The sequence below is a fragment of the Acomys minous genome (genome assembly GCF_964271855.1).
Source record: "Acomys minous genome assembly, chromosome: 8".
NCBI classification, from domain to species: domain Eukaryota; kingdom Metazoa; phylum Chordata; class Mammalia; order Rodentia; family Muridae; genus Acomys; species Acomys minous.
Genome location: NC_140489.1, coordinates 45,864,046 through 45,888,637, shown reverse-complemented (window position 1 = coordinate 45,888,637; position 24,592 = coordinate 45,864,046). Strand labels below are relative to the sequence as shown.

The following is a 24,592-nucleotide window of genomic DNA, read 5'->3' as shown; positions in this document are numbered from 1 at the left end:
TTATCTGGTTGGTAACAGAGAAACAGAATATCTTATTGTATTGTTATTTTGACCATCCATTTAAATTCTGTGTAGTCTAGGATTGAGTTCATATTATTGTTTTATATTATTTTGTTTGGGTGATTACAATACAGTGTATTTTGTTTCTCTAATTCATCTCAGGCAAGAGTTTGTGCTCCAGTAGCTACCCCGCAGCCCACTCCTCCTCGCGCACCATCACCTCCTGAGGAACACGTGCTAGTAAAAACTCCAGATTCCTCTCCCTGTGAGTCAGATCAGGATGTGGCTTCTCCCATTAAAGAAATGCGTGCTGAAAAAGGTAGAAACCTAGTTTCTTTAAAAACAGTGTATGTGTGTGTCTATGTGTCTCTCTGTGTGTGTCTGTCTCTGTGTGTGTTTGTATGTGTTTGTGTGTGTCTGTATCTGTGTGCCTGTGTGTCTGTGTGTTTGTGTGTGTCTGTGTCTGTGTGGTATGTGGAGGTCAAGGGAGAAGTTGGTTTTCTCCTTGCATTTAACTCAGGTACCATAGCATGATTCAACTGCAGGTGTCAGGCCGAGCTTTATTTGTTGGGGCATCTTGCCTCCACCTAAAAATGTTGTTTCTGTAGCTCAGGTTTACTTTTAGCAACTGTTGTTTCTGCCTAGTAGGCTTCGGTAAATGGTTTTCCTTGCAAGGAAACTAAGGAATTGCTTGTTACTTGACTGCTTATGTAGCTGCAACAGAGTACCACACACTAGGTAATTTATAACTTACAGATAAATCCCATAGCATGTGAGGTCAGACCATAGGGCTGCCTCTGCTGGGAGCTTTCTTGCTACATTATGAATGACAAAAGGCATTGTGTAGCAGCCAGAGAGCAGGAGCCTTCGGGCTGAGGTCTCACTTGTCAGGGAGCTGCTAATCTCATGTAGGGCTCCTGTCCCTGGGGAGCTCAGAGGGGGCCTCCTCCATATTGCAATATGTGGACTGAGGTTTATGTTTCTAATGTAACTCTCAGAGTAGGCATCCACAGGAACTATTATTTCTGAAAATGTGTAACTTAGTACCTGCTGACACTGTTTCAAATGTATGGTAATTATAAAAATGCCATATTTTTAAGGTTTTAAATTTAGAAACTTTCTTATTAAAAGCCATCATTGTTGTCATTATTTAAATGCCAAAGATTACCAAACACAACAAATCATCTTATTAGAAAGTTAAAGTTGTAATTTTTCTTTTTTAATCCTCAGGAAGTGATACGCCTGCGGTCACACTTGTTAGTACCCCAACAGTTACCCCTGTGTCCACACCTCCTCCAGCAGCAGCTCTTACCCCATCTTTGTCAGACATTTCCATTGACAAGTTGAAGGTGACAAGCCCTGAACTTGCCAAGCCGTGGGGCAGCGGAGACCTGCCACTGGATGAAGAGAACCCTAACTCTGTCCAAGAACTTCTTCACCCAAGAGCTATGTAAGCAAAAGCACCCGCTGGTTATTCTGCAGCCTGCCCCATTCAGTCTTCACACTCTATTCCTGCGTGTCAAATGGCATGAAAGGCCGGGGATGTGGCTGGGCTGGAATTTCCTTGTAGCTGAGGGTGTTCTTATATTGCTAATTCTCCTGCCCTGGGCTCCGTAGTGCTGGGATTCCAGGCACACTTCCACCATTCATGGCTTTAGTCTGTTCTTTAGAAAAAAATAACTTTTATAAATTAAAAAAATTTTTAAATTAAACATACTCTCTTGTCTTTGAAAAAGATTTGAAGTAAATAAGAATAAACTATCTGATTATTAATGAAATACAAAATTATTTCTCTAGTGTAGATCATCATTTACTGTGCTCAGTGAATGTTTGTATTACTGAATATTCCATATTGATTTCTTCTGTGGCTAGAGCAGCTTTTAAGATGACCTCTGATTAAAGCACAAGAGCTTCAGAAAGATGAATGTGTTGATTAGTTAATAGTGTAGACCATAGACATGCTCTGCTGTAAGAGACTGTTAAGTCTGCTTTTGCACATGTGAATGGATGCAGGTCTCCCGTGACCTAGTAATTCAAATGTGCCTTTATCTTCTTAGTGTAATGTCTGTGGCTAAGGACGAAGAACCTGAGAGTGTCGACTTCCCTGCCCAGCCTGCACCTCCCGAGCCAGCTCCCTTGCCACCACTTCCTGAGGACACCAAGGCCCCTCCACGGCAGATAGCAAGTTCTGGTTCATCCCCGCTGGAGAATACCCTGAGCCTCACTGTCACTGAGACAGAAACATCAGACAGGCATATCTCTGAAGGGGAAGTCTTACTGAACTGCGGTCAAAACTTGGCTACTAAGAGTAAGTTAGCAAGAGTAACTGAGCTTGTTAGTCGCATTGTAGTAGTTCCCTTAGTGGTAACTCCACCTTTAAAAAGGTTTTCGTTTAACTTTGTAGATTTAACATGATTTAGTAGAAGGAATATGTGTTCTGAGCAGGCTGGTCAACTTTTCTGGGCTGTGATTTTGAAGAATAAAATTTCCCTCAGAATTTGATAATAGCTTGAAATATAGTCTGTCAGTGTATTTTTGTCTTTGCATGCATAGACACCTAAATTCATATTTATGTGTGTATACATACCTTTCCATAGGATCATGCTATATATATTATTGTAAAAACTGAGTGTTTTACAAAGTAATGTGTGGTAAATATAGTTCAATATCAACGCACATGGGTCGTGTCTTTATCCAGTGGTGTATGATGTATTCAAATAATGCCTAAGTGAGGGGCATTTACTTAGATCGTTTTCCATATTCCAGACTACATAGCAGGCTGTCATGACCATCTTTGCATATATCTTTGTGCACCTACTGATACCTTTCATAATCCATGTCTGCAAGTGGAACACTGAAACAGATTGGCATCTTTAAATTAGCAATCCACTGTCAGTGTGCTTGCCGGGAAGATTATCCAGCTGGAATTTAAATCAGTTCTTCAGTATGTTCAGCAACTTGTAGGAGTGCCCATTTCTCAGATCATAGCTATTGTGCTACGTGGAGTTGCTTCAAATTCTGACAGGCTAGGGCTGGAAAGCTAGCTCAGTGCCTAAGCACACTGGCTGCTCTTGTGGAGGACGCAGGCTCAGTTCCCAGCACTTACACGGCGGCTCACACCTGTCTGTAAATGCATTTCAGGGGATCAGATGTCCTCTTCTGGTCTCCGTGGCACTAAGCATGCAGATGGTGCACAGACATACAAGTGAGGACAATAGCCCATACCCATAAGATAATAACAAATTCAAATTCAAAACCACTTCTGGGCCACGCAGAGTGGTGTATGCCTCTAATTCCAGGAGGCAGAGGCAGCAGATCTCTGAGTTCGAGGCCAGCCTGGTCTACAGAGTGAGTTCCAAGACAGCCAGAGAAACCTTGCCTTGAAAAAAACAAACAAAAAATAAAAATAAAAAATTAAACAACAGAAACAATTCTGACTACTTAATAGGTGAAATAAAAAGCTCATGTTTGTTATGCCTGAGTAATTTACCTAATAATGACCTAAATAGGAACTTGACCAGCTTTTCTACTGAGCTGTGAGTTTAAATGTAGTGGTCTGTGCTTTCTGGCCAGGTTTCCCAGTAAATGCCCCCCCTTATTTTTTTTAATTTTATTTTCTTTTAATTGCTCTACTTTACTTTTCTGGTTTTAGGAAATGGGGGCTTGATTCTGATGAACATAAATGACAGCTTATCCAGCACTCTGCAGGATGCCCTAGAAATGGTAAGGGAAACTGACTCCAGGGTTGCAGTCTCACCACAAGGATGTCTGGATGTCTTGTTGCCGCTGAGCAGGGTTTCCCTTGGTTGTTTGAGGTATAGACACAAAGTTTAGTAAAATGTTATGGTGAGTCCAGGTACCAGTAGCAAGTCCCTGTCTGGTCCAGACCCTTCAGAGGCTCAGTTAAGGGGTGGAGAGCTACATTGCATCACCTTGTTTCAGCGGGAAAAGGAGAGGTGACAGGGAAGGAGAGAGGGAGATAGAGATGTTAGCAATGAAAGCAATTAGGGTTGCTTACACGTTACCTGATATAATCCCACATACTGGTGGGAGGGATAGAAACTTGTTACTAACCTGTAAGGTCCTGATAGTCAGAAGACAGGTTAGTGCAATTATGTAATGGATCCTAGAATTGTTTCAGCTGTGCTTTCAGGCAATCTTAGATATTCTAAATTTCTTAGTCATAATTGTTATTTAGTTATACTCGTTACTCTTAGTTATAATTCTCCCTTTCTCTTTACTTATTTAATGGGTTAAAATTTAATGAGTTAAAAATCAAAATAAGGGTCTGGAGAGATGGCACAACAGTTAAGGGGGGTACCCCCTGTTGTGTAGGTCCCAAGTGTGGTTTCCAGCACCCATATTGGGTGGTTTATAACACCCGTCATCCCAGCTCTAGGGATCTGACCCCCTCTTCTGCACTTCATGGACACCTATACTTATATGCACATACTCACACAGAGACACATAATTAAAAGTAATAAAAATAAATCTTTTTTTAAAAAGTAAAAGTAAATATAAGATCCAGGGAAAGTAATCATTCCTGGTTATTATCTATGCCATGAAGAGAAAAATGGGCATTTATAATGTCATGTTATGTATTTTATTTACTTGAATACAGCTATCATATAATTCATTTTCTATACAGCTGTTAAGGAATAGAAATTTTCACTTCATGTTTTCTAGTAACTTAACCCAGGACAGTAACTGGACTTAGCTGTCACTGACAGCAAGCCTGTGGCTGAGCACCGCTGTCACCACTGATCCTTTCAAACGAGTAGGGAATGCTTCGTTAGCAAGGCTTTTGAAAAATGAAAAAAAAAAGTCTTTTGAGGTTTTGTTTGAACAGTGTTTTGGGTTTGTTGTTGTTGTTGTTGTTGTTGTTTTAAACGGTTACCTATCAAGTAACTGGTTGAGTATCTTGTGAGGAGAGTTGCAGTCCCTGTTGTGAAATAATTTGGCAGAAGACATAACTGCAGTAATCTTACTTTCAGTGAATTACTTTTGGCCTATTTAATACATCACTATGAAATTGCTACTAATTCTTAGAACTTTATCTGGTATTAAAGTAAATTGATCAAATGAACAAAATTCTAACATTTCTTTTTCTACATTTGAAACTATTTCTAATTATAATAAAACTGTAAGCAAATTTATAGTAAATTCAAATGAAAAATATAATCTTGGAACCCAGAGTTAACTAAAACCATATGCCGATAGGCATTTATCCCTACCATGTATCCAGCGTTAATAAACTTTATCTCATTAAGATAGAATAACCAAAAATAATTTAAATAAATTTATTATACTTTACCTTATAGCCAAAGGCAAGAAATGACTATTTTAGTGAATTTTAAATTATATACATACTTGTATTTACAAGGAAATCTGTTTTGTTTGATGCCGAGGCTCACGGCATCCCTTGTTTTTCAGACAGATGTTTTGAGGCACAGTGAAACCTAGATAAAGTGTCACAAAAATGAAGGCATTGCATACCATCCCCTAGTTTAGACAGACAGATGTCAGTGCAGAGGAGGAGGAACACTGAGGGTCTGTAGATGCTCTTGTGTGTGTTTCTGCAGCTTTTATGTTGTCTGTGGTCCAGGTTGCAGCATCACCCGAGTGCTTGGCTGTTTTTACTGCACCCTGTCCTGATTTGCACAACATAGATGTGAAGCAGGAAGCCATGTGCGCCTTAGACCCGAGCTCTGTTTGAGCTTCACACAGACACTTAGGAATCACTGTAGTTTAGTTGCTTGAGACAGAAGATCCAACTTTTAAGTAGACTTATGACTACACTTAAATTGCTTTATAATGTTATACACATTGAAGGCGGATGTGAAATGTTTTTGTTTTCTTCAAATGGAAACAAGAGCTACATGAAAATAGAGTCCACCTTTTGAAACATACTGGTATCATGTCTTCCTAAAGTTTTATTCATCATAATTGAGAAAAGTGGAATGTGTTTTAGCCTTTTCTGATGTTGTCTTTGCGTCTGCTCCAGGAAGATGACCCTCCCAGTGAAGGACAGGTGATTAGGAGGCCCCAGAAAAAGCTCCATGCAAGTGCGATTCTTTCTCTTCTTACTCAGCAAGAACAGGAATTCCTAGTTTCACAACAAGCAGAGGTACTTTTCAGCCATAAAGTTTGGGTGGAAGACTAGATATAAATAGGAAAAAAAATATGCAATTTTTAATTTGGGTAAGACAATGTAAAATGTTATAGACCCTTTAACTTAGACTGAACTGAGTTTGTTTTTGTTGTTGTAGTGATGGGTTTTTGTTTTGGGTTCTTTTCGAGACAGGGTTTCTCTGTGTAGCCCTGGCTGTCCTAGTCTCACTTTGTAGACCAGGCTGGCCTTGAACTCAGAGATATCCGCCTGCCTCTGCCTCCCTGAGTGTTGGGATTACAGGCATGCACTACCACGCCAGGCTTAAACTGAGCTTTGTAAGTGAGAAAAATGTAGGCAATCTGCTCCAATCTTTTATGCTACAATAAAAAAAAAATGAAGTTTTAAAGATATATTTAGTGCATGTGTGCGTGCATGTGTGCCCACACACATGCACGTATATGTGTGCAGTTCCATCCCTCACCAATATATGCATGCACACACATGGACACACACACATACATGTGTATGTACAGCACCATCCCACACCCATCTACATATGAACACATTACTGTATGCCTTATTAAACTTTTTCGAAAAGTTTACATTTATGTATTCTATGTATATTTTATATATATACACACACACATATGTATATATAGGGTGTACATGAGCAAGTAGAGGTCACAGGGTGACTTGTAGTAGTAGATTCTTTCCTACCATGTAGGCTCCAGGGATTGAAATCAGGTTATCAGACTTGACGGCAAGTGTTCTAACTTGCTGGACCATCTTGCCAGCCCCTGAGCTAACATCTTAAACTTTCTGATAGTTCATGTACCTTCAGTGTAACATTATAAGCATTTGTGTGTTATATATCATGATATTTACAAAGTGTTTCCTGCTTTGACTGATTTAATACAATGGCTTAACAGTTTTTCTCATTTTTAAAGGACTTGGATAACAGTGTGGGTGAGCTTAGTGAAGGACAAAGGCTGGTGCTGGCAGCAGAGGACATCTTAGCAGGACCCACTACTACAGAGCCTTCCGACCCGCGGGTGGATCCGAGGCTGCTGTTGCCACGGTCGGACATGGCCTTAGGTACACGTGACGGTGTTGTTCTTAGTGGTTCAGGTTCTTGCACTCTTCCCATCCTGATGGCTGTCGAGTACTTTACACTATGACCTATAGTTGTGCTCTTATCTACATTGACAAGTGCGTCTCTTAGATGGAGGCCTCACAGGCTCTTGTGAAAGGTGAACACCTCTTCCTGAACATGTCTTTTTTAGTATGTGTACTGTTCAGATATGAAATAGTTTTTGTAAGACACATACAAATGCTTAAAATTTTTCATACAGATATGTTATATCTGTATATATCAGTATATACTGTATATATCAATATTATACTAGAAAAATATAAATATTCCCTCAGAACCAACAGATCTATTTAGGACAGAGTTCAATGAGATCAAACCGCTGTAGAAACTTACTCTTTATAGTGTGTGATTTTTCAAATTTTTCAGATGTGTGTCAGTGCATTTGGGTACTCTTAGACAGTAACTGAAATTTCTGTTGTAGCACTTTGGAAATTAATAGCATATAGTTAATTCTCCTTTTCTGTGGTAGCTGTGGCCTGTAAGGTAAGTATGCATATGTTTGCAAACACTGAACCATTGCTCCTAGGAGAAATACAAGAATGGCTTCCAGCAAGCTTCTCGTAACATTGTCATTGATCAGTATGTAACTAGCTTTACGTGTGTTTCTGTTTAAAGACATAGTATCTAATTTATGTCATTGATTCACCAACACTGAGGTCACAGCCAACAGTGCTATAACTCATGCCCGATGGAAGCATGTGTAACACAGAGTTTCTCCATAGCTAGCCTTCTTGTGCTCAGGAATATTGGACAGTAATTATCTTTTTAAATGGCGTGTGTGTGTTGTCAATTGTCTGCACTGCTTTATTGCCTGTTTTGAACTGAAATAAGAAAATCACAGCACTTGGGAGGCAGAGGCAGGTGGATCGATGTGAGTTCGAGGTCAGCCTGGTTAATAAATCAAGTCCAGAACATCCAGAGCTACATAGAAAAACCCTGTCTCAGAAAAAAAAAAGAAAGAAAGAAAGAAAGAAAGAAAAGAAAATCACTTCAAGCCAGGCATGGTAGCAGACACCTGTAATTTCAGGACTTAGGGAGGCAGAGACAGGAGGATCTCTGTGAATTCGAGGCCAGCCTTGTCTACAAAGTAAATCCATGACAGCTAAGGCTACACAAAGAAACCTTGTCTCAAAAAACTAAAAAAAAGAAAAAAAATCACTTCAGTTTGCTTCTGTACAAAATCATTTCTTCAGTACAAAATAAACATAAAGTAGGCCACAAGTAATGTCACTAGCAAAAATAAACAAACAAAAATCCTCATTAAAATTATACATAACATGGCCATATTTATTTAAGAATGTATTCTAATATCAAAAAACAAACTTCAACAGTGTAAAAATTTTACTTACACCAATTTAAATAAATGAAACTTTGGTAGTACAAACTTGCTCTACCTGAAATTGTAGAGTGTTTAGTGTTGGCCTCATGCTGAGTAAGAACCTTACATTGTTCAGAATAGAAAGACATTTACTACACATACGATTGCTGTCACTTAAGATTTTGTACATATGGTGAGAGTTTCCATAGGACAGAGTAATAGGACAGAAAATGACTGCACAGAGTGCAGGCACAGAACAAACACTAGAGGGCTCTCATAGATCACCTGACAGATGCTAGGACTTAAATTGTTGTAAACCTAAGTCTTCAAGCTTGCAGCCTGTCCAGCATGTCTTTATGTCTCTGGTAGTGCCCAGAAGATCACCTGTGGTATAGTAAATCATATTTGCATTTAGTAAAAGCATATTTTTTTAGAAAAATCCTAGTCATTTGACAACTATTATCTCTTCTTGAGACTAAGAGATAATTATCTTAAAAGGATAATCATATTTAAAATAAGATGGATTGTGTATTATTTGCTATTCTTGTTGATTAAAATGTTTTATTTTGTGTGTGTGCGCCTGTGAGTGTATACCTCAGATAATGATTTCCAGTGTGTGTGTGTGTGTGCACACGTGCATCTCAGATAATAACTTCCAGAGCTTTCTTCTCCTACCGTGTGGGTCTCAGGATTTGAACTTAGGTCATCAGTCTTGCCAGCCAGCACCTTTACCCACTAAACCGCCTCAGTGGCCTTTTAGTATGACTTATCGGACTGTTCTGAATATATTGGGCTTTTTTGGTTTTTGGTTTTTGGTTTTTGGTTTTTCGAGACAGGGACTCTCTCTGCCTTAGCTGTCCTGGACTTGCTTTGTAGACCAGACTGGCCTCAAACTCACAGTGATCCGCCTGCCTCTGCTTCCCGTGTGCTAGGATTAAAGGTGTGTGTGACCACGCCCAGCTTCAGTATTCTTAAATATACAGAATCTGAAAATAATACCTTACAGGCTTTATTGTTACCATCCAGTATAATTTACAAATTATTCTAGAAAAAATTTTAAATATATTTCAAAAATCATAATATCAATATTTATTTATTGGAAGTTCATAAAGACAGTTTTTAGATAATGACTAAATTGTAAAAAAACTATTTAAAACTTTTTATTAGTTTGGAAAAATTAGGTCCCATTATATCATAATTTGACAAAATTTTTTGAGTTTTAGTTTTTAAGTATATATATGGATATGGGTTGCATATGTACATGGGGTCCAGAAAAGAGTGTTGGATCCTCTGGTGCTGAAGTTACAGGTGGCTGTGAGCCTCCTGATGTGGGTGCTGGAAACAACGTGGGTCCTCTGGAGGAGCAGTACATGTGCTTGACCACTGAGCAGTTCCTTCAGCCTCTGTGTGTCTGTATACATACACACTTACATGTGTATGTTAATATATTTGGAAGAGGCAGTGTGGCAGAGTGGTTTAGAATTTGGGTTTTTGGAATTTCAGAAATAGATTTTATTTCTAACTCTGTCTTTGTTCAAGTAACTTGATATCTCTTAATTACTATTTTTTCCATTTTTTAAAATTAATTTTTAAATTTAGTATACAAAGTAGTAGTGGGTTTCAGTTTGGTATTCTCTCTCTCACCCACGCACATACTGTGTGTGTGATCACGTTGTGTTCTTATCTGTTCCTTCCCACCAACTCCCCTTTTGCCGTCCTTCCCTCTCATCTCTCGCTGGTGCCCTCCACGCGGCTAGACAGCTTCCTTTGTTTTTTTTTATGTCACATGTACTCCTTTGCCCTTTCTTCCTCCTGTCCCTACTCCTTTAAGATCTTTTCCTCTTATCTGGTAGTCCCCTTTCACCTTAGTCACACGTACACACAGGTGAGATGTGCCACTTGCCTTCTGAGTCTCTTGTGTCCTACTCTCCTTAACGTAATGATCTCAGGTTCTTTCCATTTTCCTACCGATGTCATTATTTCTGCTTTCTTTACAGCTGAATAAAATGATCGTGCGTATATATATTTTCTTATATATTCATCTCTTGATAAACATTTAGGCTGTTTCTATGCCTTAGCTTGTAAATAGATGTGCATGTATCCTGTGCTGATGTTGCCTTAAGAGTCCTCTGTAGATTAAATGGGCCCTGTGCTAATTTTGTCTTTAGCTTTTGGGGCGTGTCCACACTGACTTCCATGGTGGCAACCCCAGTTTACATCCTCACTGACAGGGAGTGAGGAGTTTTCTTTCTTCACATTTTCTAGCATTTGTCCTTCTTTCTGATGATAACTATGCTGATTGGGGTAAAATGGAATCTCAAGCAGTTTTCATTTGCATTTCCTAATGGCCTGGAATATTAAATACTTTTTTGAATATTTATTGACATTTGTAGTTCTGTTTAGAACTTGTCTCTCTCTGTGTGTGTAGGGATGCATATGTGTATATGTAGATATGCTTACCCAGTGTAAGCCTGTGTGCATATGTGTGGAGACCCGAGGTCAAGGTTGATGCCTGCTTTCATCACTCTTCACCTTGTGTTTTGAGATCGTGTCTCTTACTGAACATGGAGATCATTAGTTGTCCTGATTGTCCAGTTACTCTGTAGGATGCACCTGACTCTGTTTTCCCAGCACCAGGGTTACAGACACAGTGGCTTGCTGGATTAAGCACAGGACCTCCAGCTTGCATAGCAAGCATTGTCCCTGTGGAGCCCTTAACTTCTAAGAACTGTCTGTTGAGTTCGTTACCCTGTTGTTCCTGGGATAATTAGGTTTTCTAGTGTTTTATTTTTGTATTTTAAAAAATATTTTTGCTGGGTGGTGGTGGCACACGCCTTTAATCCCAGCACTCAGGAGGGAGAGGCAGGCAGGATTGCTGTGAATTTGAGGCCAGCTCGGTCTACAAAGTGAGTCCAGGACAGTCAAGGCTACACAGAGAGACCCTATCTTAAAAAACAAAAAACAAAAAAATTTTTTAGATATTATTCTCTTGTCTAATGTTACTCACAAGGATGCATATTGTCCCATCTGCAAGCTGCCTCCTCACTCTGTCGGTGGTTTCTTCGGTGTGTAGAAATTGATTTCACGTAATCTCATGTGTTTTGTTCTTAGAAAGAGTTTCTATGTTACCACAGGAGTTCTTTCCACAAAGTCCGTGCCTCTGATTTTATCTTAAAGACCAGTTTTCCTCTTGCAGTTTGAGAATTTTAGGCCTTATAATACGGTGCTTTAACCATTTGCAATTGATTTTTGTGCAGGGTAAGACATATGGATATAGTTTTATTCTTTTACCTGTAGCCATTCAGGTTTTCCAACACTTTGTTAAATAGTCTGGTTTTTTTCTAATGATTGTTTTTGTCAAAGATTAGGTGCAGTTGTGTGGACTTATTTCTGGGTCCTCTATTTAATTCTTTCTTTTTGGTTTTTTGAAACAGGGTTTCTCTGTGTCGCTTTGGCTGTCCTAGACTTGCTTTGCAGACCAGGCTGGCCTCTGCCTCCCAGAATGCAAGGATTATAGGTGTGCGCCACCACACCTATTTAATTTATTGATCCCTGTCTTAGTTACTTGTCTTGTTGCTGTGATAAAATATCTTACCAAAGCACCCTAAGGAAGGATGGATTTATCTTGACTTTCAGTTGGGGGTGGGGGTGGGGGGAATCCATCATTGCTAGGAGAGCATATGAGCGGAGTGAGAGGCTGCTGTTAACATCGGAGTCACAGTCAACAGGGATGATGAATGCTGATATTCAGCTTGCTTTCTTCTTTTAATTTAGTCTCCCTCACAGGCTGCCCAGGGGCTTGTTTCCTAGGTGATTGCAGAGCCTGTCAGATGTTGGCATCACAGTTCTTCATTTTGTTACCTTGACACCTAGTCCAATTACGTTTAAACGATCACTTTTCACCTTTTGTCCCCATTGACGCTTGCCATTTAATAAAATATTCATTTAGTCCAAAATATCTTCATCATTTTTTAATAACTACAACATTGTTTAAAAGTACAAAATGGAATAATTGGGACAATAGTGAGGAATGATGAGACCAAAGCAAGACCAAACTTAGCAGAGACAACATCAAGTTCTGCAACTCCATGTCCAGCTCCTGGGACTGTGATGCAGTCTTCTGGGCTCTCAAAGACTTGAGTAGCCCCCTTCTTCCTTCCTCCTCTCTGTCAGCTACAGCATACGTAGCCTTTCTTGGATCAACTTTACTCCATGTATGTCTGCAGACATAAATTTTGATGCCTTTCTGCTTAGCTCTTTGCTCCCTTACATAGACCTAGATAGGAGCACTGAAACAGTTGCCACACCACAGCACAAATGTGCTTCTGTCTTGGAATTTTTTATGCCAATTAGTCCTTTACATTTAAATTCAACCCCACTCAAATCCTTAGGTGTTGGCTCTGTTTCTTAACAATTAAACTTTGTTATACAACCCAACTATCCTATACAAGAGGGGGAAAAAGGTTAAAGGGAAACAAGAATAAACCTTTCCGTGTTTGTTTCACGGGACAGATCCCCAGGTGTCTCGGGCCTGTGTGCTGGTCTGGCCTGTATACTGGTCTTTTCCCCATCTACGTGTGTTCCTGTTCTGTCCAAACCTGTAGCGGCCTCCTCTCCTCTCCTCTCCGCCAGCCTGATATGGCCAGTCTCGTTCTTGGATCCCTTCTCTCATCAATGTTTGATTAGAAACACAGTAGCCTGGCCGGAGTCTCTGGTCTGTTTCCTGAATTCTGGACCCAGGATGGTTCCTCCCAGCCTTCAACAATGTCCATCTTAGTGGGGGTATCGGTGGTGTTTCCAAGCAGTGTAGCTGGAGGCAAGACCCACCCAAACTGCCTTCACCTGGGATAATGTCTACAATCCTTCCACACGTAGGAAGAGATGCAGCCAAATTCTTTGCCAGAACAACACAAGAGTTTACCTAGTTTCTGGTAGAGTCCTCATTTGTCTTGGAAGTCTCATAAACCTCTACTGTTTGTGTTCTCTTGTTAGCTTGTCTTCTGGGCTCTTACCAGAATGGCTTGTTAACTCTGCTTATAGTATCTAGCCTTTGCTAGCCTGCCTTTCTACATCTTTCCATAAACCAAGCCCAAAGCTCCAAAAAACCACATGGTCAGGTTTATTACAGCAACCTCTTCTTGGCACCAGTTTCTGCCATCATGTGTCCTGTTGCTGTGACAAAAGCAACGTAAGGGAGACAGCATTTATTTTGGGTTATAAATAGTTCATGGCACAGACACTGCAGAAGGGAAGGCACAACAGGTGTACTGTGAGGCTACTGAGCACACTGAATGCACAACCAGGAAGCAAAGAGTCATGAATATGATGCTCAACCTGCCTTGTCTTTTTTACTCAGAGCAGAACTGCAGCCTTTGCAATGGGACCAGCACTCTGAAGGCATGTGTTCCCTCGTCAGCTAATGTAACTTAGAGAATCCCTCACAGGCTCTCACCCATCTAATTGACAGCATTAACCATCATAGTCTGTATCCCCCTTAGTAAAGTTTGCTTTAATGAGTCTTAAAATTCTGTGTTAAGTTTTTGGTCATATTGCTTCTATAAAAATGTACTGATTTTAAAAACTAATAACTTAAAACAGCTGCACATTAAAAAGGTCTACAAATCAAAACATCCTCCCTCTTTGGGTGGGAGATTTTACTATGCCTTGTTATTATTAACCTATTAAGCTTAAATGGCCAGTGGAGACAAATAGTCCTGAGACTGTCTGTACAGGTGTAACGTATATATTCATTTAGGGTTTTGAGCTTTCTAGGCAGATGTGGCGATCTCGTTATTTCAGCAGCCTTCTTGTCTGTGGCCTTGCACAACAGTCCAATCCTTTCCTTTTAAGCAGTGAAATGATCCGAAAGAAGCTCTCAAAACGCAAAGGCTTATCTGGAACCGTATTGATGGTGGCAGCTTCACAAATAGGGTAGTGTAGAGCATCTTCCAGCTTCCTAGCAGAAAGATGATCAGTCTTTCCTTCCAGTTTAGCAAGTTTGTGTGCTGTGTGAGCTGTGTGACAGTCTAGTTCAGGGGCATCGCCAGCTTTGGTTTTGCCTGAAGAATTTTAGATTGTCACCTGAGCACTGACGCCAGCGCCTGCCTCCATTGTGGGGCATTTTTGCTGTTGACACTAGGAGCATCTCAGACAGACATTTTCTTGGCATTGGCAGCATGCTGGTGTCAAGTGCAAACAAGCCATGGGTCAAGAATGCAGTCACTCATGAAGATAGAAGTGACAGTGGCTTTGGTATATATCTTGCCATCAAATTGTCCCTTTGACAAGCCTATGCACCTGCCTGTCCTAGATGCCTGTAAAATTGGTGGGATTAGGACTGTTGCTGTGAGCCACGTGGAGGCTGGTGTTACCAAACCTGATTGGTGGTTAACCTTGCTCCAGTCAATGTCACCGTTGCAGTATAAAGTCTGCTGAAATGTGTCCGGGGTTCTTCCTGGTGACCATGTAAGAATCTTGTACCCCTGGCTTGGTGGCCATGAACTGCCTTTGTTTGTGCTTGCCTTGAAATATTCTTCATTTCTCCATCATTTTTGAAAGATAGACTTGCTAAGTATAGCATTCATGGTTGGCACTCATTTAATTAAAGAATTTAAAAGATGCCAGATTAGGTTTGGTGAGACAGCTTAGCAAGGAAAGATGCTTGCAGTCAAACCTGGTGATCTGAGCTCAATTCCCAAAACTCATTTGGTGGAAGGAGAGAGCCAGTCTCCTCAGGTTGTTCTCTAGCCTCCACACAGGCGCCGTGGTATCGGCTCCCCCTCTCCTGAAGCACACATTAAGTAAGTAAATATATTTATATTTGAGACAGGGTTTGTCTGTGTAGCAGAGCCCTGCTGTCAGAACAGGTTGGCCTCGAACCCACAGAGATCTGCCTGGTTCTGCTTCTCGAGTGCTGGAATTACAGGCATGTGCCACCACGCCTGGCATAAACAGACGTTTTAAAATGGAGGAAATATAGTCCGAGCTCCCCTGGCTCAGCACCCACAGTTCTTAGATGCAGTGATCCTGCTGGCTCCCCTGACTGATTTGACTTTGGCCTCACCCTGACTCTGCTTCCTTATGCTTGGCGGAGTCTGTCTGTAATATGTTCTACTGTACTTTTTATTCCTTTTTTTCTTTTTTTTAAACACTTCTGGTGTTCTGGTTTTGTTTTTTCATTTCAGTTTCCTTGCTGAAGTTTTATATTGCCAATTTTCTAATCTGGTTTTCTGACCTTTTCATCTGTGTTACCAACTTTCTTTTCTAGGTGTTGGGTTGAGTTATCTTCTTGTTTGTATGCTTCTGAACACCATAGATTCACCACAAGTAGAAAAGTCCACATCTGGCTTCATGTGGGGTTGTTGACCTTCAGCATGATTTCTCTGTTGTCCTCATATAGATTCTATGTCTAATAATTTTGCTCTTAGTTATTTTATAGTTTTGATCATGATAGTAACTTTTTTTCCATTTTTCGTGCTTATTGCTGTAGTGAAGAGCAGAGCTACAGCTGTGAGTATTTATGTTAGTGTCCAGTCTTGGTACAGAAGACTCTCATTAATTCTCATAGTTATTTTAGGAACACTGATACTTTTAGATCTATTAGTCCAGTAGAGACTGGAATAGTTTAGAGTTTTTGGTGTTTGCCATACCATCAGCAAAAAAGCGTTTTTAATATTTTTCTTTCAACATTAGATATGCTAATTATCAATTTATTTGCTAGACAGTTAAAGAAAAAATGTTGGGCAAGTGACATACGACTAGAAATAGTAATAGCATAATGTATAAAAGCAAATATGACACCAGGAACATTAGTTACTCATTGCCATTATTTTAATTAATCTTATGATGTCCTGGAGAATCAACCAGGTAGCTTTTTTGATAAATTGCTTGGTACATAGTAACTACTATAGAAGAAAAAGTGAAAGCTCAAATGGATGTATTTTGCTTTGTGAAAAGCCCATTAAAAACTTGATTTAACATAAAAACTTGAATTAACATAAAACACCAATCATAGAGTGATTATTTGTTATGTCTAGGAAATTGTCAGCCATGCAATTCCAGTGAAGGTGGTTGCTTTTAAAGAGAAAATGTCTATGGTGTCATTATAATACCCCATTTTAAACAATTTAGTTCATGAATAGTTTTTAAGTCTTTCATATTGATTAAATGAAATTATGCTATTTTAAAAATATAACCATTAATAAGAAAAAACCATTTTCTTAGAAATACTTGTGGAAGGAGCAGGCTGTCTCAGTCAGTAAAGTATTTGCCTTGAAAGTGTGAGCACCTGACATTGAGCCCACAAAAAACGCCAGCACCCACTTGATGGCTCACAAGCATCTGTCACTCCTGCTCCATAGGATCTGATACCATCCTCTTGGCTTTTTTGGCAGGGGAGGTGGGGAGAGTAATGCCAGGCATGGTGGTGTGCGCTTGTAATCTAGTGTTGGGGCAAAAGAAGGGTCCCTTTGGACTTGCTGGCCACGCCACAGTAGCATGATTCTTGAGCTTCAAGCTAAAGAGAATCTTAAAGGAGATTGAGAGCATTACTAGAGATGGAGACCTGAAGTGGTCCTCTGGCCACATTGTTAGAGTTTTATTGCTGTGACACCATGATCATGCCAACTCTTTTTTTTTTTTTTAAGACAGGGTTTCTCTGTGTAGCCTTGGCTGTCCTGGACTCACTTTGTAGACCAGGCTGGCCTCAAACCCACAGTAATCCACCTGCCTCTGCCTCCCAAGTGCTAGGATTAAAGGCCCTCAAGTGCTAGGATTAAAGGCATGCGCCACCATGCCCACCCACTGGCAACTCTTATAAAGGAAACCTTTTTTTTTGTTGTTTTTTTGTTTTGTTTTGTTTTTCGAGATAAGGTCTCTCTGTGTAGCCTTGGCCGTCCTGGACTCACTTTTGTAGACCAGGCTGGCCTCGAACTCACAGTGATCCGCCTACCTCTGCCTCCCGAGTGCTGGGATTAAAGGCGTGCACCACCACGCCCAGCCAAAGGAAAACTTTTAATTGGAGCTGGTTTTGTCATGGAGAGAAGCATTGCAGGCAGACATGGTGCTGGAGAAGGAGCTGAGAGTTCTACATCTTGCTCCACAGGCAGCAGAAGGAGACTGTGTGCCACTCTGGGCATAGCTTGAGCATAGGAGACCCCAGAGCCCACCCTCACAGTGACACTCTTCCTCTAACAAGGCCACACCTCCTAATAGTGCCATTCCCTATGGGCCAAGCGTTCAAATACAGGAGTCTGTGGTGGCCATACCTATTCAGACCACCACCACAGTCACGCACTCATATGTATGCGCACCCAGTACACATGTGCACCTGGGAAGCATGGATATGGGCACACACATTGCATGCATTAAAAGATATTTTAAGGAGAACAGGAAATACGAAGCCAGGAGTTAGAAGCTGCCAGTTTTAAGCTTCAGCTTTGCTGATGCTGAGCTTTCAGATAGCTCATTGAATGGATAATACATATGAAAGTGCTTGGAATATGAAGAAGAACACAAGGTGCTGCAGAACAGCTAGTGGACACCAGCATTTTCTAACAGGATTTGTACACTACTTAGCATTACTTTTTTCCATCGACATACACTCATACACTGTATGATGTAATTTGACCTTGTCCTCTCACACCCCTTGTGGTAGTTTTGTCAGTTTGACACAATCTAGAGTTGTCTGAGGGGGGAGGCTCAATCAGGGGTTACCTAGATCAGCGTGGCCTGTGGGTGTGGCTGTGGGAGATTATGTGCATCAGTGGGAAGCCCCCCGCCCATGGTGGGTGACACCAGGCTCTGGACAGTGCCCTGGCTTGTGTGAGAATGGACAAAGCAAGCTGAGCGGGAGCGTCATGCATTAGCTCCTGGATCTCTGCTCTGACCTGCTTGTGTGACCTGACTCAGGCTGACACTGGACTCCCTTGTCTCCAGTAAGCTGGTTTGCTTCTTCAGGGTATTTTATCACAGCAATAGACACCCTCTGTCCTCGCCTTTGTCACCCTCTGCTGCTATTAGTCCCCATTCTGTAGCAAGGTCACATTTTAAGTAGAAAGTATCACAGTAAGAGCGACCTTTCAGTGATGGACAAGGGAACTGGGAATCTTGCGAGTTGTTCAGGGAAGAGATGGACCACATACATGGGTGAGGCTAATAGGACCTAACTTGGAATATTCCATGTATTTGTTTGAACAGGGCTATTTTTTGCTTTCTCTGAGATTTGGCTTAAGGATAAATAAAAGTGTAATACCAGGCATAGAGTTGAGGTTCACTGCTGTTTCTGAGTAATGGCTTAGGAATACTGGCTTGTTGTTTTTCTAAGGTGACTCGGACAATTTAACTTTTGTTTACATGTTTGATATAGGTTATATTTGTGAAGATTCCTGTGCCAGTCATGGTCCAATGAGCTCAAGGGAATTGGATTTGCAGCCTGACTTTAACCATATTCTTCCCATAACACATACAACAGCAAAAGGCAGTGACCTTAATTTACCAGAAGCAGCTGAAGAGTTTTCTCAGGTACCAGAACAACATTTGTACTTTACTTAAAATGAGCATTATAACTCTGTGAGTTCAAGGCCAGCCTGGTCTACATAACAAGTTCCAGGACAGCCAGTGCTACATAAAGAGACCATATCTCAAGACAGACAAAAACAGACCTGAGTTAAATCTCTAGAACATTTTTAGGGGGATTGGAATGACAGAGACACGGTCTTACTATATAGCCTTGGCTGGCCTCAAGGTCCCTTTGTAGACCAGAATGGCTTCAAACTCAGAGAAATCCTTCTGCCTCTTCCTATCGATTGCTGGGATTAAAGGATTAGTATCAATATACCCAACATCTTCTAGAACATTCTTAAAGGAGGAAGGAGAGAACCAGCTCCACAAGTTGTCCTTTGACTTGTACATGAACATATGTTAGCAAAGTTCCCTGCCCACACAAAATAAATTTAAAAACATTTTTTAAACTAAAAACTGTATATAAGATGTCTGATACCTGGTTAAGTTGATATTATCATTTAATCTTTGTGACTATATGAAAGCCAGCTCAGTAATTTGTGTCTATTAAGTATTTGATGTTTATAGCTTTAAAATATATAAAATATGTTCTGTGAAAGCATAACAATTTTATAATGAGTGAAACCAATGGCCCATGAAACCTTGTATATTAAAAAATTAGGAAGATTGTTCTCAAAGATTTTAATCTAAATAAATGTTCATGGTAATAAATATAGTTTAATATTCATGATTAGCAATTAATTCCTCATTATGAATCAGTTTATTCAATTAGTATTCATTGCATGTATTTTATAACATTGTATATCAAGGAAGAACATTTAAAATATATATTAAAGATTGCCTATAGAATACAACATTATGTAGGGTTATTGCTAATCTGTGTTCAAGCAAAAATCAGGAAAAACTAATAAATATGCTAATAGTGTCTATATTAAAGAAAATGTTTGTTGACTAAAAGGCAAAAACTTTCTGGATGCAATAGCAAAAGCACTGTCCATGAAAAAGACAATTACGGTGGCTGGAGAGATGGCTCAGTGGTTAAGAATACTGTCTGTTATTCCAAAGGACCTGGGTTTAGTTCCTAGCACCCACATGGCAGCTCACAACTGTCAGTAATTCCAGTTCCAAGGCATTCAATACTTTCACACAAAGTAAAGTTAAATAAAAAGGAAAAAAAAAAAAGAAATAATTAGTTTTTCCAAAAAATAAGAACCTCTATTCCTCCCACCAAAATAAGAACTTGTGCACCTCCAAACACAACATTAAGAGAATCAAAAGAAGAGTTGCAGAGGGGAGAAATTGATAGATCCAGAACAAAGTGAATCAAAAAATTAAATATTAAGTGCAGCTCAACTTAAAATGAACAAAAAATTTTGGACATACACTTCATCCAAAAGAGACATATGAAAGGTACTAGCACCTAACATGGTGTTAGACGTTGGGAAATACAGATTAAAACACAACAAGTACCCTGTACACTCATTAGAATGCAGAAGGCCCAGAGGCTGCCGTGCACTAGTTGGCAAGGATGTGGAACTACTGAGCTCTAGTACCTTGCTGGCTGGGGATACGGAGGGTACAGACGTACAGCTGACATACAGCCTATACACTTCACTTCTTACGACTATAGCACAGATGAGTGTCCATGGGAACTATGTATTTGTATTAGCCCCAGACGTGAAACAACACAGTGTTCATCAACTGGAAAAATATGTTAGGGTCTGTACTCTAGAGTACCACGATTCCCAGGGGACTATGCGTGTAGGGCTCTCACATCATGCGTCTCAGTCCTGCTCCTCTCCTCCGTCCCCTTATATCCACCCTATGCCCTTGGTCTGTTTTGAGATCTCTGACTTCTGTGACACTGTCAGTATTGTGTCTCCTCCTCCTCCTCACTGTGTCTCCTCCTGGTTATCCTGTTGTTGCCCTGTGTCATGGAGATCCTGAGCTTTGGATCAGCAGGACTGGCCCTTTCATGAATCCCAACCGTGATATAGATTTTGGAGTGGACCAACTCAGAGCCCTGGATCTGGGTCCCACAGTCTCTCACTTATCCACACCACCAGGATGAGCTCTCCAGAACTGCCCACCAGCTAGGTCACCCAATGCCGCCATCAGCAGGAGGCAAGGTCAGCTCTCCTGCCCTTCTGCTCTAAGGGCCAGCTCACTTGCACCCTCGCCCCAGAGCCAGCTCTACTGTGCTACCCAGTCAAGGCACAGGGCCCACTTTCCCAAGTGCTTGCAGCCAGCTCTCCCACTCTCCCACTCAGGTCTGGCTCACCTGTGCCTTTGACATCAGGGCCAGCTCCACTGTTTTGCTCAGGGGGGAAGTGCAGGGCCTCCACTTTTCTGAGGGCTACAGCTAGTGAGGGGCAGGGATAGCTCTCCTGACTACCACAGGTGGTGAGAGAGGGAGGGCATCAACCCTGTACCCATGCTGCCCCACATCAGTGAGTGTCAGGGCCAGCTCTCCAGCCCCTTTCCCTCAGGGCAGGCTCACCTGCATCCCCTCCATCAGGGCCAGCTTTACTATGATGCTCAGGTGCTGTGCAGGGCCCAAGTGCTGCAGCAAGTGAGGGACAGGGACAACTCACCTGTTCTCATGACCCCAGAGCCAGCTCTCCCAACTGCCACAAGTAGTGAGAAGGGGGCCTGATTTATTTTTTTGTACAAAAGTTATGTTGAATAAAAGCTAGAGCCTTTTCCTGAAAAAAAAAAAAAGATTCAGTGATTCAGTTTAGTAAAGTTCTAGCCACATACAGGGATGAACACTAATGGTAGCATTCATGAGTCCAAGTCAAGGATCATATGTTTGAGGCCTGAAGAAAGAAAGGAAGAAAGAGAAGAAAGAAAAGAAAGAAAGACCAGAAAGTGCACTCTAATCTGTAGCAGAAAGCATTTCAGTTGTTGGCTTTGAATAGTGGGAAAGGATGGTATGAATGCCTTTGTTGACTGCCACCTGCATCTTTCACTCTGGAATCACACATGTCATTCGTCCCAGCATCTTTACATTACCTAAGAGGTGTGATGCTTAAAGGAGGTATGGGCTTCTTCACAGTCACATTGTGAATTGTGCATTAAGTCAAATGACAGATTAGCTATTTGAAAGCAAACCAAATTATTAAATGTTTATATAATATAATCAACTTAACTCAAATTTTTAACTTAAAAATAATATTATGGCTTCATTTCTTAAATTCTTTAGTACCAACAAAAGCAAGATACAGACATTAAACAAGTTGAACACAAGCCAGTACAAAGGCATCTAACCTGTGTGAGAAATAAATCTGACAGTTCACTTTCACAATGTCAAGGTAAGCTATTTTGTAACAAATAGTGATATTTTATTTAAATAGCATTATTAATTAAATATTTGATTGTATTTATCAGATCAAACTTGATGTCCTGATAATGAACAAATATATAATGAAAATATTTTTATACGACTCTCATTCTTGTCTCCAGGAGTTACTTTGTTTTCTCTCATTTAGTATATTCAGATGAAGAAAGAACTTAACTTTGTGGCTGAGCTGTACTGTTCTTGGCCTTATACTCAGAGAGTACGTTATGGAGATAGTTATACACCCATGTTTACTGCTCAGTGTGCACTATCGGAATCAGCCAATAACAGATAAATGTCCACTAACAGAGAGATAATTTTAAAAGTGGTGCTTATACATGATGGAAGCATATCCCGCTATAAGGAGAGTGTGGATGCTGGGGAAGGTAATGCAGTTGCTGAAGTGCTTGCTGCCCAGGTGAGGACTTGAATTTTGGCCCCCATTCCACAATATAGCCATATGGGCCAGTGAGGACTGGTAACTCCAGCACTGAGTGGCAGAGGCAGGGGGACCCTGGGGACTCATTAGCCAGTCAGCCTAGACAAGCCCGCCTCAGAAGTAAGGCAGAGATGGGATTAAGAAAGATGCTCTGACGTTGTCAATTTCTGGCCTTCTCTACAAGTGCACACCAGCACGCTTACTCCCCATCCCACAGACACTAAACAAAGAAAAATGAAATCATGACATTTGCAGGAAAGTGGACAGAACTGGAACTTAGAATAAGGCTAGCCTTGAATTCACAGAAACGCACCTGCCTCCATGTTTGAGTGCTGGGATTAAAGTAGTGTACAGCTGTGCTCAGCCTAGGAGGAAATTTTACCTAGAAAGTTACTGAAGGTTAGCTTAGTGGTTTTGCATCTAATTTTACATCTAATAAAAAAAAAAAGATAGCTGGGTTTAGGGGCATATGCTTTAATCCCAGCACTTGGGAGACAGAGTGGATCTCTGTGAGTTTGAGGCTAGCCTGGTCTACATAGGGAGTTCAAGGACATTCAGAGCTACATCCTAATAGGACTCTGTCTTGGGGGGAAAAAAAGTAGGCAAGTAGGCCTATTTTTGGCTTTGATTAAGACAAAAACCCAGTAAGTTATAGATGAGGCATCTGCGTTGGTGCAGCCTCACTGCACAGTCGCTATGCATCTCTGCACAGAGTGTTCTTGAAGGAACGTTCTTGCCTTGGCACATACATTCAGGACCTTCCCATAAAATGTGTGCATTTCCCCCTGTTCTGAAATTCTGAAACATTTCCAAACATTTCAGAAAATAGGAGGATGAGTGTGCCAAAACAATCTCTTTTGTGACCTTGTGACCTTGGGTGACCTTGAAGGAATTCAGGCCTGTCTCTTGTATACAAAAGTCTTGAAGACAAGGGAATTTGCCACATCACAAGGGAATCAAAACCACGTCTTTCCTGGCGAGTATATGGTTCTAAGGTTACTCAGATTCTGATGATGACTGTCTTACACTGGAGTCATCGTGTATTTTACTTTGAAATGCATAGTGGCTTATTGTGTGCATATGGAGAAACTGAGCAAACTACTAGAAATATCTTTCAGTGAGCTAGCACTCATTGGAAATTGATGCAAACATGGAACATAGGCTCTTCCACTGCATGGCTAAAGAGTTGTCAAGATCTTGTTTTATTTCCAGATCTTAACATAAAAGAAATCAAATTCATTATTGTGACAGGTGGTACCCTTGAAGTATAATAAATAAGAGCTTTTCAAGCCACTACAGTCCCAGCATTAGTACACTAAGGGTAGAGATTAATCTGGTCTAGTCTCAAAAAACACAAGGAGTAAGAAACCATAATGGTGAGCTCTTTTCACTTGTTGCTGGCTTAACCGGGTACGCTCTCTGACCCCAGGGTCGAGGCTGCCACTCTCGGGTCAGTGTGCTAGTCATGTGCCCAGCACTCTTACATGAGAGCAACTTCTTCAAAAAATGATTTTTTTTTCCTTCGCTTTTGCTCTTTGTCTTAGTGTTCTATTGCTGTGAAGAGACGCCATGATCATGGTAGTCTTAGAAAGGAAAGCATTTAACTGGGGCTGACTTACAGTCCAGAGGTTTAGCTGTTACCGTCATGGAGGGAAGCATGGCAGCACGCAGGCACACATGGTGCTGGAGACAGAGCTGAGGGTTCTAGA

At 40.8% G+C, this 24,592-nt stretch overlaps 1 protein-coding gene across 5 annotated transcripts in view; it reads left to right on the top strand.

Annotated features, from left to right (window-relative positions):
• Positions 1 to 24,592, top strand: part of KIAA0586 — a 103,118-nt gene that overhangs the window by 60,629 nt on the left and 17,897 nt on the right. For 3 of the 5 annotated variants that reach the window (XM_084792329.1, XM_084792330.1, XM_084792332.1), the window contains 8 exons: positions 163 to 319; positions 1,231 to 1,450; positions 2,058 to 2,308; positions 3,653 to 3,723; positions 6,005 to 6,127; positions 7,060 to 7,207; positions 18,950 to 19,104; positions 22,310 to 22,418. In XM_084792329.1, coding sequence (XP_084648455.1) covers positions 163 to 319; positions 1,231 to 1,450; positions 2,058 to 2,308; positions 3,653 to 3,723; positions 6,005 to 6,127; positions 7,060 to 7,207; positions 18,950 to 19,104; positions 22,310 to 22,418 — 1,234 coding nt within the window. The remainder of the gene's footprint in view (positions 1 to 162; positions 320 to 1,230; positions 1,451 to 2,057; positions 2,309 to 3,652; positions 3,724 to 6,004; positions 6,128 to 7,059; positions 7,208 to 18,949; positions 19,105 to 22,309; positions 22,419 to 24,592) is intronic. The other 2 variants (XR_014781043.1, XM_084792331.1) reach the window with 2 other exon arrangements.